This window comes from Lutra lutra, chromosome 10 (genome assembly GCF_902655055.1).
Source record: "Lutra lutra chromosome 10, mLutLut1.2, whole genome shotgun sequence".
Classification (NCBI taxonomy): Eukaryota; Metazoa; Chordata; class Mammalia; order Carnivora; family Mustelidae; genus Lutra; species Lutra lutra.
In genome coordinates this window covers 108,954,920-108,970,315 of record NC_062287.1, presented here as the reverse complement: position 1 = coordinate 108,970,315, position 15,396 = coordinate 108,954,920, and the positions used below count along the sequence as shown (strand labels likewise).

The window sequence follows — 15,396 nt, the reverse complement described above, 5'->3', positions numbered from 1 at the left end:
TAGATCGAGCCCCACATTGGGCTCTGTGTGGAGTCCACTTAAGATTCTCTTTCCTGCGGGGCTCCTGGTGGCTCAGTGGGTTAAAGCCTCTGCCTTCGGCTCAGGTCATGATCCCAGGGTCCTGGGATTGAGCCCCGAATCAGGCTCTCTGCTCAGCAGGGAGCCTGCTTCCTCTTCTCTCTCTCTCTCTGCCTGCCTCTCTGCCTACTTGTGATCTCTATCTGTCAAATAAAATAAATAAAATGTTTAAAAAAAAAAAAAAAAAGGATTCTTTTTCCCGGGGCGCCTGCGTGGCTCAGTAGGTTAAAGCCTCTGCCTTCAGCTCAGGTCATGGTCCCAGAGTACTGGGATTGAGCCCCGCATCGGGCTCTCTGCTCCACGGAGAGCCTGCTTCCTCCTCGCTCTCTGCCTGCCTCTCTGCCTGCCTCTCTGCCTACTTCTGATCTCTGTCAAATAAATAAATAAAACATAAAAAAAAAAAGATTCTCTTTCCCTCTCCCTCTGCCCCTCCCTGCCTCTCTAAAATAAGTAAATAAAGCTTTGAATAAATAAATCTTTAAATAAATGAAGAGAGGTATTTCTTCCTATAAAGGTAACTTACCCCTCAGAAAGCTTTTCAGATATCCAAGGGGAAACACCTTTGGATCTAAGAACTGGACATAAAAGGCAATCTAATAGCTATCATTTCTTGGGCTAAAACTATTTCATGGAACTTCTGGAGACACAATTTCAAAACCACCTTTTGGAACAAATTTAAAAAGTAATTCAGACTGAAACTAAGAAAAGTAACTCTACCTTAGCTCTACCATCCTGATGTGAATTGATCTGTATTAAGAATGTAGTGAGGGACGCCTGGGTGGCTCAGTTGGTTAAGCGGCTGCTTTCAGCTCAGGTCGTGATCCCAGGGTCCTGGGATCGAGTCCCACATCGGGCTCCTTGCTCAGCAGGGAGCCTACTTCTCCCTCTGCCTCTGTCTGCCTCTCTGTCTGCCTGTGCTCACTCTCTCTGACAAATAAATAAATAAAATCTTAAAAAAAAAAGAAAGAATGTAGTGAAAGGGGGTGCCTGGGTGGCTCAGTGGGTTAAAGCCTCTGCCTTCAGCTCAGGTCATGATCTCAGGGTCCTGGGATAAAACCCCGTATTGGGCTCTCTTCTCAGTGGGCAGCCTGCTTCTCCTCGCCTCTTTCTGCCTGCCTCTCTGCCTACTTGTGATCTCTATCTTAAAAAAAAAAAAAAAAAAAAAAAAAAAGAATGTAGTGAAAGGAGCAGACAATAAAAGGAATTATTTTTCAGCATCAATTCATTTATCTACTCATTATTTTTTTAGGAAAAGCTGTAAAGCAAAAAGTTCACAAGTCAGAAGACAAGTTCTAGTACTAGCTCTTAATTGCTCTGAATTTTATTTACTAATCTGTAAAACAAGGATAAAAGTCATCCATTCTAGGGGCATCTGGGTGGTTTGGTTAAGTAGTTGGTTAAGCATCTGCCTTCAGCTCAGGTTATGATCTCAGGGTCCTGGGATGGAGCCCCACTTTGGGCTCCCTGATCAGTAGGGAGTCCGCTCCTCCCTTTCCCTCTGTGTCTGCCCATCGCTTGTGCTTTCTCTCTCTAAAATAAATAAATAATCTTTAAAAAAAAATTTCCCAATTCCACCTCACAGAACTGTTGTAAGGATCAAGTAATAATCTTTAAGTTATATATTATACATGGCAACAACAGCAGATATCACTTGTGGAATGCCTACTATGTAGCAAGCATTGTGCAGGTGTTCTACCTATATTACCTCACAAAAATCCTCAAGGCAGGTACTACTATCCTTTTTTTAGAGTTTTTTTTTAAGAGTTCATTTATTTATTTGACAGAGAGAGAGAGCACAAGCAGGCAGAGTGGCAGGCAAAGGGAGAGGGAGAAGAAGGTTCCCCGCTGAGCAGGGGGCCCGATGCAGGACTCAATCCCAGGACCCTGAGACCATGACCTGAGCTGATGGCAGAGGCTTAACCCACCGAGCCACCCAGGCACCCCAGTAGACTTTTTTTTTTAAGATTTTATTTATTTATTTGACACAGAGACAGTGAGAGAGGGAACACAAGCAGGGGGAATGGGAGAGGGAGAAGCAGGCTCCTTGCTGAGCAGGGAGTCCGATGTGGTACTCTATCCCAGGACCCTGAGACCATGACCTGAGCAAAAGGCAGATGCTTAACGACTGAGCCACCCAGGTGTCCCTAGATTTTTTTTTTTTTTTTTAAACGAGACCTAGGGGCACCTGGGTGGCTCAGTGGGTTAAAGCCTCTGCCTTCGGCTCAGGTCATGATCCCAGGGTCCTGGTATCAAGCCCCACGTCAGCTCTCTGCTCGACAGGGAGCCTGCTTCCCCCTCCCTCTCTCTGCCTGCCTCTCTGCCTACTTGTGATCTCTGTCAAATAAATAAATAAAATCTTTAAAAATAATTTTTTACTACAGAGGTGCCTGGGTGGCTCAGTCGGTTAAATGTCTGACTCTTCATCTCAGCTCAGGTCTTGATCTCAGAGTTGTGAATTCAAGCCCTGTGTTGGGGTCCACACTGGGTGAGGAGCCTACTTTAAAAAAAAAAAAAAACTTTATTATAAGATGTTCAAATAGAAGAAAAGCAATGAGCTCCTCAAAGCATTTTCTGTACTTAGCACTTAGAAAACAACTTCTTGGAACAGTTTCAAACTTCTGTAGCCTTGGTTATTATAGGGTACATCACAGAAAGGGCTAATTAAATCTAGCAGTAAGGCAACCAAGTAAGTGAAAATTCCTTGAGCGGCTACCAGAGAGGGACTACAATTAATAATGATGAGAGCTACCACTTACTGAACACCTGCTACATGCCAAACAGTTTAGATGCAAGTAGGAAATATCCCCCATTTTATTTATGAGAATAATGAGACTAAATAAGCTGTTTAATTTTTCCAAGGTCACACGTAACTAGCTAAGTGGCAAAACTGGGATTCAAACCTAGATCTAACTTCAAAGCTCACATTCCATTATGTAATACTGTCTCTCCAAGAAAGTTCATTATTTGTGCATATAGCTTTCAGAATCAGATATTGTGTAATCTATCATCACTTTTATGGAGTCTGACAGGCAATGCTTATGCAAACTATTGAATTACCCACTCAAAACACTGAACGGAGTTTATTATGTAACCTGAGCCTACAGAGGTAAATAAAACAATATGAATTTGAAGAGTTCACAGTTAAGTAGAAGAGAAAGACAAATAAATAATGTATATGACAATGTGAAATGTTCTATGATTTACATATATTAAGAAATGCTAAAGAAATCCACAAGAAGGACTGGTATTTAATCCAGACTGAGAAGATAAAGTGACCTAATATCACGTCAGCAGAGGACAGTTAACATAAAGCAAATAGCTCCTTTTATAATCTACTCATAATTTATTGAGAGGGACTGAAAATGTATGTATTGGGGGCGCCTGGGTGGCTCAGAGGGTTGGGCCTCTGCCTTCAGCTCAGGTCATGGTCTCAGGGTCCTGGGATTTAGCCCCGCATTGGGCTCTCAGCTCTGCAGGGAACCTGCTTCCCCCTCTGCCTGCCTCTCTGCCTACTTGTGATCTCTCTCTCTCTCTCTCTGTCAAATAAATAAATAAAATCTTTTTAAAAAGAAAGTATATGTGTCTATGTCTACAAAGTCTTTTAAAGCCTTTTAGAGTTGGGTGTCAGAAACCCAGTACCCCAGCCTGACATACATACAGAAGCAGTGAATTTACTTAAGTGTTGTTAGGAAAACATAGATGCTGCCAGCCCTGGGCAGCAGAAACGATTATTGAATCATATGTTCCAGCCTTCACCTTTAGATACAAATCTGATTATATCACAGATAATATCAAAGCTGTTTTATAGTTTCAAACTGAACTCAGGTTGTCATAGGCCCTATATGACTGTCTAGAAGAAAGTAAATCTGTGCTTCTGTCTCGTCCTGTCTCAAGTTAAATATGTATATAAAGAAATAGAGATAGATAAACATGAAGATATGTTTGAAATACACAAGTACCTCTACCAATTTTATCACTTAGTATTATAGCAGAAATAATATAAAAATGGATAAAGCTTTTAAGAAGATCTTGTAAAATCAAATTGTTTTTGGAGGGGACATGTTACCCAGCCGAATGGATCCCAAGATGCAGGACTGACTCAGCATAAACACAAGACCTTGCATCTCTCCTAAATGACGTTCTCTTCAGTATTCCCTGGGATTGGCTCTCCTCACATGCCCAGAGCAGTGGATCATTTATTACTGCTTATTCATGGATGTCTCCATTCACTAGCTTCCACTGTGAACCTTGCTACCTGACTCTTCTCCGTTTGAGGTACATATGATGAATTTGTTCACAATCTCCCCCTTCTTCTCTTCTCACTCTCTTCAAATATCGTTTAAATAACTGCACAGTAACAGAGACAATGAGATGTAGTGGAACAAATGCTTTCAGGGAACTCTTGTTCCTGCTCCTCTGAGGTCAGACTACTTTTTGCCACTTTTCATACATTGCCAGCTGACTGCAGGCACTGAGCTCACGTTTCCTCAGCATTTTGAGCCTGCCATCAAGGGCGCCTGGGTAGCTCAGTGGGTTGAGCTTCTGCCTTCTGCTCAGGTCATGATCTCAGGGTCTTGGGATTGAGCCCCGCATCGGGCTCTCTGCTCAGCGGGGAGCCTGCTTCCCCCCCTCTCTCTGCCTGCCTCTCTCTCCCTACTCGTGATTTCTCTGTCAAATAAATAAATAAGATTTAAAAAAAAAAACCTGCCATCAACTGGGCTGACTTCCACATCCAAGTTGATGGTCTAAGGAACAACTTAAGTCTCACAATTTCCTGACCTCTTCAACTCCAATGACCTTGACATCCACACATTTCCAGCTACCTATTTCCATGGCCTAGTTTGGAATTGTACTATTCTAAAAACCTGACACTGAAATGCCTCACTCTTGCGTGAAAAGATGCACACCAAGATGTTAACAGTGGCTACCATGATTAAGTCAAATTATCTGTGTTTTAAATGCTCTCTTTGATTTTCCTGAGGGAAACACTGCTTTTGCAATAAGGAAAAAAATAAGACAAACTCCATAAGTCTGAAGACAACTTCCTATTCTTTCAAGTCTCTGAATCCCTTATACCCAGAAAATCTTTTGATACATACATATGATACGTATTACACTGTGTTTGTAATTATTTGTTTGCTTGTTTATCTTTTCCTTTATCAAGTAATGTGTCTTGGGACTCTGTACCTTCAACATCTAGCACAGTGAGGCCAACTTGAGCAAACACAGGCTCCTGAATGAGTGAATAAATAAACAGAGCTGATTAAAATGAGTAAGACTTTGGTTCAAATTCTAATTCTGTCACCTAACTTTCTCATGACCTTGGGTAAATCAATTGAACTCTCTGAATCTCAGGGTTCTTGCATCTGTAAAAAGGGGGTATAATCCCTGTTCTATCCACTTCACAAAACTGTCAGGAGGCTTAAATAATATATATAAATGTTAGTTATAAAAATTATTGTTTGTTTAAACTGGTTAAAACACATGATCTCCTTTTCTAGAACTGCTTTCCTTGGTTCACTGAAATCAGCTTTTTTTATTGCTACTTGAAATTAATAGTTTCAGAGTCGACTAACCATTAATTGCTCCAGATTGTTTACCCATCATTCCCCTAAAGAAGATAAGGCACAGCCAGAGATATCTATTGTCGCAATACTGCACCCATTTCCTTTGAGGAGGAGCATATAATTGTCCAAATACAAAGAAAGGCTTCCCAAATGTTTCTTGGGAGAATGTTTAAAGTACTCTAGTTCTGGGGCTCCTGAGTGGCTCAGTCAGTTAAGTAACTTCCTTTGGCTTAGGTCTGATCTCAGACCCCTGGGTTCAAGCCCTTCATTGGGCTCCCTGTTCAGGGGGCAGCCTTCTCCCTCTCCCTCAGCCCAATCCCGCATCCCCCCACCCTGGCTTGTGCTTTGTCAAACCTCTCTCTCTTTTTTTTTAAGATTTTATTTATTTGACAGAGAGAGGGCACAAGCAGGAGGAGCAGCAGAGGGAGAGGGAGAAGCAGGCTCTCTACTGAGCTAAAGGCAGATGCTTAACTGGCTGAGCCACCCAGGTGCCCCTAAATAAAATCTTAAAAAAAAAATTCTAATTCTTTATGACTCCATAAACTCAAAGGAAAGAAAGATAGGGGATCATAGATTTGTTAAAGAGAATGGAGAACTCAACAGTCACCCTCATAAATCTGAGCTTCAAATAAATCAATAAAGATCTTTAAGCCAACTTAATAAAAATGTATCCAAATAGCATCTGCACTGAGAATCCATTTTTATTTTCTTTTTCAGGAGATCCAAATTCAAATAATGGCTTGTTTCAGTGGCTCTCAAATTTATCTGCACATTAGGAATCATCTGGGATTTTTTCCCATCTGGGATTTCAAAAATATTCCAAAGCCCAGGCCCCATCAGTATCAACTAAATTGTATCTCCCAAAATTCACACATTGAAGCCCAGCCCCCCATGTGACTATAGCTGGAGATAGAGCCTTAAAAACATAATTAAGGTTAAGTGAGGTCATAAACATGGAGCCCTAATGTGATCAGACAGGTGTCCTTATAGAAGAGAAAGACATGAGAGTATTCTCTCTTCATGTACAGAGGAAAGGCCATGTGAGGAAACAATGACAAGCCACTTTAATCTTAAACTTCTAGCCTCCAAAAGTATGAGGAAATAAGTCTATTTTTTAACCACCCAATCTGTAGTATTTTTTTTAATGGCCAAATGAGCAAACTAATACTGCACCCTAGAACAGCTAAATCACAGCCTCTTGGAGTGGGACACAAATACCAGTATTTTGGAAGCTACCGAGCGTTTCAACAACTGCACAGAGAAGTCTGGGAACCAACGCCTTATTTCAACTTGGAACTGTGATGGACCTACGCTTTACTGGATTTGTAGAAAAATAAGAATTAAGACTTCAGTAATTTATAGAACCACAACAAAACTTGCCTCAAAAATCATCTGGAAGGGTGTTACCCCTGATATGTCCTGAGAATAGCTGGCTTCCTCTGAAGTCCAATTCAATTTTGCAGAGAATCCAGGCAGTAGAGATTGTATTTCTGTGTGAGAAGAAATGGTGACAAAAAGAAAAAGCAGTTTGGAAAAGCACCAGAATTTCTGGAATTGTTTATTAAACTGATGAGCCAAGAAGGCATTTCCCTGATGAAAAGATTATCTGCAAAATTCAAAATATGACTGGAAATGGCTATGCATCAGCAAATTGCTTGAACATTTAGAATTACTTTATGGGGTTAAGACATTTAATCTCATGTTTTCAATTTTTCACATTTGCTAAATCAATTTGTATTTTCAGTTAATTTCCATAAGGTCATGTGCAAAGCCAGAAATCTTCAAAGCTGATAGCTCTAGCTTATATTCTTTTTTTTTTTCCAAGATTTTATTTATTTATTTGACAGAGAGAGAGAGAGAGACAGCGAGAGAGGGAACACAAGCAGGGGGAGTGGGAGAAGGAGAAGCAGGCTTCCCAATGAGCAGGGAGCTCAATGCAGGGCTTGATCCCAGGGCACTGGGATCATGACCTGAGCCTAAGGCAGGCACTTAACAAATGAATCACCCAGGCAACCCTCTAGCTTATATTCTTGTATTTTTTAATAAATCAACTCATTATTAGCAGAGTTGCGCAGCGGAAGTGTGCTGGGCCCATAAATTAACTCATTATTTAATGAACTCAAACACAGTTAAGTGAGCTAATTAAGAACTGAAAGCAGAAAAATTCAAGAATGACGTCTCAAGCATTTACCTAATACAGTATTTTTTTTACTGTGTTATGTTAGTCACCATACAACACTTCATTAGATTTTGATGAAGTGTTTTAAGATTTATTGTTTACGTATAATACCCAGCGCTCCATGCAATATGTGCCCTCCTTAATACCCACCACCAGGCTCACCCATCTTCCCAGCCCCCTCCTCTCTAAAACCCTCAGTTTGTTTCTCAGAGTCCACAGTCTCTCAAGGCTCATCTCCTCTTCCAATCCATCCCCCTTCACTTTTCCTTTCCTTCTCCTAATGCCTTCTATGTTATTCCTTATGTTCCACAAGTAAGTAAAACCATATGACAATTGACTTTCTCTGCTTGACTTATTTCACTCAGCATAATCTCCTCCAGTCCCATCCATGTTGATGCAAAAGTTGGGTATTCATCCCTTCTGATGGCTGAGTAATACTCCATTGGATATATAGACCACATCTTCTTAAGCCTACTCCACGCACAAGAAGGGAAATAATTAAGATTAAAGCAGGGATCAATGAGTTAGAAACTAGAGATACAGTAGAACACATCAACAAAACTAGAAGCTGGTTCTTTGAAAGAATTAATAAGATTGATAAACCACTGGCCAGACTAATCCCAAAGAAAAAAGAGAGGACCGAAATTAACAAAAATTATGAATGAAAGGGGAGAGACCACAACTAACACAAAGGAAATAGAAACAATCATCTGAAATTATTATCAACAGCTATATGCCAATAAGTTAAGCAATCTAGAAGAAATGGACGCATTCCTGAAAACCTATAAACTTCCAAGACTGAAACAGGAAGAAATTGACAACCTGAATGGACCAATAACTAGTAACAAGATTGAAGCAGTGATCAAAAACCTCCCAAAACACAAGAGTTAAGGACCTGCTGGATTCCCTGGCAAATTCTACCAAACAGTCAAAGAAGAAATAATATGTATTCTCCTGAAGCTGTTTCAAAAAACAGAAACAGAAGAAAAACTTCCAGCCTCTTTCTACGAAGCCAGCATTACCTTGATCCCCAAACCAGGCAAAGACCCTCTCATAAAAGAGAATTTCAGACCAATATCCCTGATAAATATGGATGCCAAGATTCTCAACAAGATCCTAGGTAATAGGATCCAACAGTACATTAAAAAGATTATCCACCATGACCAGGTGGGATTTATCCCTGGGATGCAAGGATGGTCCAACATTCACAAATCAATCAATGTGATAGAACAAATTAATAAGAGAAGAGAGAAGAACCACGCGGTCCTCTCAATTAATGCAGAAAAAGCATTTGACAAACTACAGCATCCTTTCCTGATTAAAACTCTTCAGAGTATAGGGATAGAGGAACATTTCTCAACTTCATAAAATCCATCTGTGAAAAACCCACAGTGAATATCATGCTCAATGGGGAAAAACTGAGAGCCTTCCCACTGAGATCAGGAACACAACAAGGATGCCCACTCTCACCACTATTGTTCAACATAGTACTAGAAGTCCTAGCAACAACAATCAGACAACAAAAAGAAATAGAAGGTATTCAAATTGGCAAAGAAGAAGTCAAACTCTCTCTTTTAGCAGATGACATGATACTTTATGTGGAAAACCTGAAGACTCCACCCCCAAATTACTAGAACTCATACAGCAATTTGTATTGTGGCAGGATACAAAATCAATGCACAGAAATCAGTTGCTTTCTTATACACTAACAATGAAACTGTAGAAAGGGAAATTAGAGAATTGATTCCATTTACAATAGCATCAAAAATCATAAGATACCTTGGAATAAACCTAACCAAAGACCTTAAAGGATCCATACTCGAGGAACTACAGAACACTCATGAAAGAAATTGAAGAAGACACAAAAAGATGGAAAAACATTCCATGTTCATGGATTGAAGAATAAACATTGTTAAAATGTCTATGCTGCCCAGAACAATCTATACTTTCAGTGCCATCCTGATCAAAACACCATTGGCATTTTTCAAAGCACTGGAACAAACAATCCTAAAATTTGTATGGGACCAGAAAAGATCCCGAATCACCAAGGAAATGCTGAAAAAGAAAAACAAACTAGGGGCATCACATTGCCTGATTTCAAGTTGTATTACAAAGCTGTGATCACCAAGACTGCATTGTACTGGCACAAAAACAGACACATAGACCAATGGAACAGAGTAGAGAGACCAGATATGGACCCTCAACTCTGGTCAAATAATCTTCAACAAAGCAGGAAAAAAGACAGTCTCTTCAATAAATGATGCTGGGAAAATTGGACAGCTGTGTAGAAAAGAATGAAACTCGACCGTTCTCTTACACCATACATGAAGATAAACTCAGAATGGATGAAAGTATGTTTGTTAACAACATACTGGATTTGTACCAGTCTTTAACAAAGTAAAGGCAGTCTCTAACAAACTAAAGCAAATTCTTGCTAATTTAATTCATAAGTTAACCGCTTGGTGTATTTACATATGTAGACTTAGAACTATCTTTCCACAAAGCACCAGCGGGTCCTGCATCATCAAAATTTGCATCAATGTTCTTCTTTTCTGTACCCTGGCACTCATACTATAAAGGAAAAAAACCCAAATATCCCATTTTATAAATGCCATCCCTTATTGCCCTTCTACAGTACTATTATAATAAAGAACTACAGATGAATAAAGAACTATACAAGCTCTACCTTGTAAATGAGGTTGGCAATGCAGATATTATACAAGAATTCAACTTTAAAAACCTAATAACAAAATACATCCTAATAGTACAACTTTCTCCTACAGCATTCATACTACATATCTAATAACGCTTTAACCATCTCAAAAAGTATGAACATTACCAGGACCTGGCTATCAATCTTAATGGGTAGTATTTTTCTTACCATTGTTTTTCAAATATAATTCAGTCATAAAGCATGGGATATTATAGCAGCTACACTGAAATTTAGTGAACTTGGCACTGACCCAAGATGACTTGAATCAATCTTCAGTTTTACCACTGACCAACTTTCTGACCTTAGGTGACCCCCTTTTTTCACTGTAATTAAATTACTTTTCTATAAAGTAAGAAAAAATTTGTCCCTGAATCCTACCTTGTCTTTGAAGTACCGATACAGTGAAGAACAGGGAAAAGAGGTAGATATGTGAGAAAAAGTCTTGTCAATAACAAAGTACTCGGGGGCGCCTGAGTGGCTCAGTGGGTTAAAGCCTCTGCCTTCGGCTCAGGTCATGATCTCACGGTCCTGGGATCGAGCCCCACATCCGGCTCTCTGCTCAGCAGGGAGCCTGCTTCCCCCTCTCTGCCTACTTATGATCTACCTGTCAAATAAATAAATAAAATCTTCTAAAAAAATAACTAAGTACTTGAGAAATCATAACAACAATTCAAATAAAATATGTACTGATTTGAGGGAAATCAATTTCAATTGCCTCACTTCACACCCACACATAAATCAAAATCCAGATGGAGTGACTAGAGTTAAATGTGAAAACCAGAACAATAAAACTAATACTATTATAAATTATTATTATAAATAAAATTTATTATTATAAATAAAGCTAATATTAATATTGAAATAAAACTTCTATTTCAAGTTGCGCATATGTTAAAACTGCATCTTCCTATTCGAACACATAAAATGATAAAACAAATATTTTTAAGTTTTAAATTTAGAGCATATTTAATTAATATACAGTGTAATATTAGTCTCAGGTGTACAATAATAGTGATTCAACACTTCCATACATCACTCAGTGCCTGTCACAAGTGAACTCCTTAATCCCCATCACCTATTAAAATAAGTATGTCTACAACTTAATAAATACACAGTCACGGTGAGAAAAAGAGAGAAATCTTTATAGACCAGAAATGGAAAGGAATATTTTCCTCATTTTCAGAAAGGAAAAAGAGAAAGAATCTACAATTGCAGGAAAGGACCAAAGATGCACACCATATGAGGGGCTTGGACTAGAGGGGAAAAATGGGGCTAATATTGCAACAGCCACAAGTTTAAGAACAAGATCCACACAGGCCGAGATCTGCCCAGGCCACACATAGGAGATCTAAACAAAGAACCAAAATACGAACAACGGCCAGAGATTTGTCACCTGCCTACTAGAGCGTTGGTTAAAGTCAAGTGAGGCTAGCAGCAGCATCAGTGATGCAGACTGAGGACCTCAACAGCTATGTCATAGAAGTGGAAACAAGACTCAGAATGATATGATCTATTAAGATGCCAGAGCTTTCTATCTTGACACTCAAGCAAAATTTAAACACACACACACACACACACACACACTCCTGCAAGATTAGGGCTCAGCAACAGAGAGCCCCCGACCGCGAGCCTACTGATGCAGGACATGTTCAAAACAAACAGAAGATGGACAATTAACTCTTAACTAAAAAGTACCAATGAACAAAGATCAATACCATGAAAAATGTGACACATATCAACTAGTAAAACTTATACATGAGGAAACAGAATTAACAAAAAGAATCTGAAAAGGAAACTATCAATGAACTAAAAGGCAACCTATTTTAACTAGAATTTAAACTAAAAAAATAAAAATGAAATGGGCAACCTACCGAATGAAAGGAGATATGTACAAATGATATGCCTGATAAGGGGCTGATATCCAAAATAAAGAACGCCACCAAAACCCCACAAATAATCCGATTAAAAATGGGCAGATGACTGAATAGACATTTCTCCAAAAAAAGACATACAGATGGCCAACAGACACATGAAAAGATGTTCAGCATCACTCATCATCATAGAAATGCAAATCAAAACCAAAATAAGATATCACCTTATACTTTTGAATGGTTCAAATGAAAAATAAGAATTAGTGTGGCAGGAATATGGACAAAAAGGAACTGTCATGCACTGTTTGTGGGAAAGTAAACTGGTATATCCACTGTTGAAAACAGTATGGAGTTTCCTCAAAAAATTAAAAATAGAACCACCATATGATCCAATAATTCCACTACTGGGCATTTACACAAACAAAAAGGAAAAAAACTAATTCAAAAAGACATATGCACCCCTATGTTTACTGCAGCACTATTTACAATGGTCAAGATATAGAAGCAACCCAAGTGTCCACTGAAAGACAAATGAATAAAGATGTGTGTACACACACACACACACACACACACACACACACACAGGAATATTACACAGCTGTAAAAATTGGGTTCATTTGGGACCGCATGGATGGTACTCTAAGTGAAATAAGTTAGACTGAGAAAGACAAATACCATATAAGTTTCACTCATAACTGGAATCTCAAAAACAAAACAAATGAATAAACAAGCAAACAAAAAGAATCAGACCTATAAATAACAGAGAACAAACTGAGGGCTGTTAGAGGGGAGGGTGATAGGAGATGGGTAAAATGGGGAATGGGGAATAACAGTTATAGGCTTCTCATTGTGGAATGAATAGGTTATGGGAATAAGAGGTACAGCGGGAACATAGTCAATGATGTTGTAATAGTGTTGTATGGCGACCGATGGTAGCCACACCTGTGTTGAGCATAGCATAACATAGATAGATCTGAATCACTATGCTGTATACCTGAAATTAATGTATCACTGTGTGTCAACTATACTCAAATAAAAAAATTTTCCCAAAAAGAATATACTGCCATTGATTAAACAGAAAATTTAAGGGAGGAAAACCCTGTTAGAAATCTTGGAAATTGGGGGGCCTGGGTGGCTCAGTGGGTTAAGCTGCTGCCTTCGGCTCAGGTCATGATCTCAGGGTCCTGGGATCAAGCCCCGCGTCGGGCTCTCTGCTCAGCAGGGAGCCTGCTTCCTCCTCTCTCTCTGCCTGCCTCTCTGCCTACTTGTGATTTCTCTCTGTCAGATATAAAAAAAAAAAAAAAAAAAAAAAAGAAATCTTGGAAATTAACGATACAGTATTTGAGGGGCGCCTGGGTGGCTCAGTGGGTTGAGCCTCTGCCTTTGGCTCGGGTCATGATCTCAGGGTCCTGGGATCGAGTCCCACATCGGGCTCTCTGCTCGGCGGGGAGCCTGCTTCCCTTCCTCTCTCTCTGCCTGCCTCTCTGCTGACTTGTGATCTCTGTCAAATGAATAAATAAAATCTTTTTTAAAAAAAAGATACAGTATTTGAAATGAAAATGTTATGGAAAGCAGATTAGTAACTATAAAAGAACACATTTAAAAGAAGGTAGTACTTGAATCTTTTTTTTTTAAATTAACATATAATGTATTATTTGTTTCAGGGGTACAGGTCTGTGATTCATCAGTCTTACACAATTCATAGCACTCACCATAGCACATACCCTCCCCAATGTCCATCACTCAGCCATCCCATCCCTCCTACCCCACTTCCGTCTAGCAACCCGCAGTTTGTTTCCTGAGATTGAGAGTCTCTTATGGTTTGTCTCCCTCTCTGGTTTCATCTTGTTTCATTTTTTCCCTCCCTTCCCCTATGATCCTGTCTCGTTTCTCAAATTCTTCATATCAGTGAGATCATATAATAATTATCTTTCTCTGATTGACTTATTTAACTTGGTGACTAGCCTCTAGTTCCATTCTACTTGACTCTTTCATAGCAGCATGATTCATAGTAGGCAAAGGTAAAAACAATCTGAGTGTCTATCAGAAATAAACAGATTAACAAAATATGTAATATCTTCAACCATAAAAATAATATAACCATAAAAATAAATTAAGTTCTATTACATGCTATAACATGGATAAATCTGGAAAACATTATGCTTAATGAAAGAACCCAGACAAAGGGTGCCTGGGCAGTGCAGTTGGTTAAGTGTCTGCCTTTGGCTTAAGTCTTGATCCCAGGGTTCTGGGATCAAACCCCACATCGGGCTCCATGCTCTGTGAGAAGCCTGCTTCTCCTTCTCCCTCTGCCATCCGCCCAGCTTGTTCTCTCTGGCTCTATCTCTTTGTCAAATAAATAAATAAATAAATCTTAAGAAAGAAAGAGAGAGAGAGAAACTAGACACAAAAGTTTACATATTGTATCATATCATTTATATGAAATGTCCAAAATAGGCACATCCCTAAGGACATTAAAGATAGATTTTAAAAAGAAATACTAAAAAATTTCATTTAAAATATAGGTCCAGAATAAATGAGAATTATAACAAAGACAGATGTAAGTTCTGTTTGAATAAATTTACCAAATGCCAAGCATGATAAATTTCTTTAAAAAAAAAAGGCACAAAAAACCACACAACTGAATATATCACATTGAAACCCAGAATAACAAAGATAAAGAGAAAACCCTAAACACTACAAAAGAGAAGGAAATCACCCAGATACATGAGTTAGACTTCTTATCGGCAATACCACATGCCAGAAAATAATTAAGTATTATTGTCAAAGACCAGAAAAAAACTAACTTTGAATCTGGACTTTTAAGAGAATCAAACTATCATTAAAGAATGAGCAACTTTAAACATTATGTTCTACAAGCTCTTGGTGAAAGAACAAAATAAACTAAATAAACCAGCATGACCACTCAAAAATGATTTTAAATTTGCACTTTTGGGGGCACCTGGATGGCTCAGGCTGTTAAGCATC

General features: G+C 39.0%; 1 protein-coding gene across 7 annotated transcripts in view; it reads right to left on the bottom strand.

Annotated features, from left to right (window-relative positions):
* C10H11orf80 (chromosome 10 C11orf80 homolog) overlaps nt 1-15,396 on the bottom strand; it is a 114,711-nt gene that overhangs the window by 42,398 nt on the left and 56,917 nt on the right. For all 7 annotated transcript variants that reach the window (XM_047693167.1, XM_047693168.1, XM_047693170.1 and 4 more), the window contains one exon: nt 7,026-7,135. In XM_047693167.1, the coding sequence (XP_047549123.1) occupies nt 7,026-7,135 (110 nt within the window). The remainder of the gene's footprint in view (nt 1-7,025; nt 7,136-15,396) is intronic.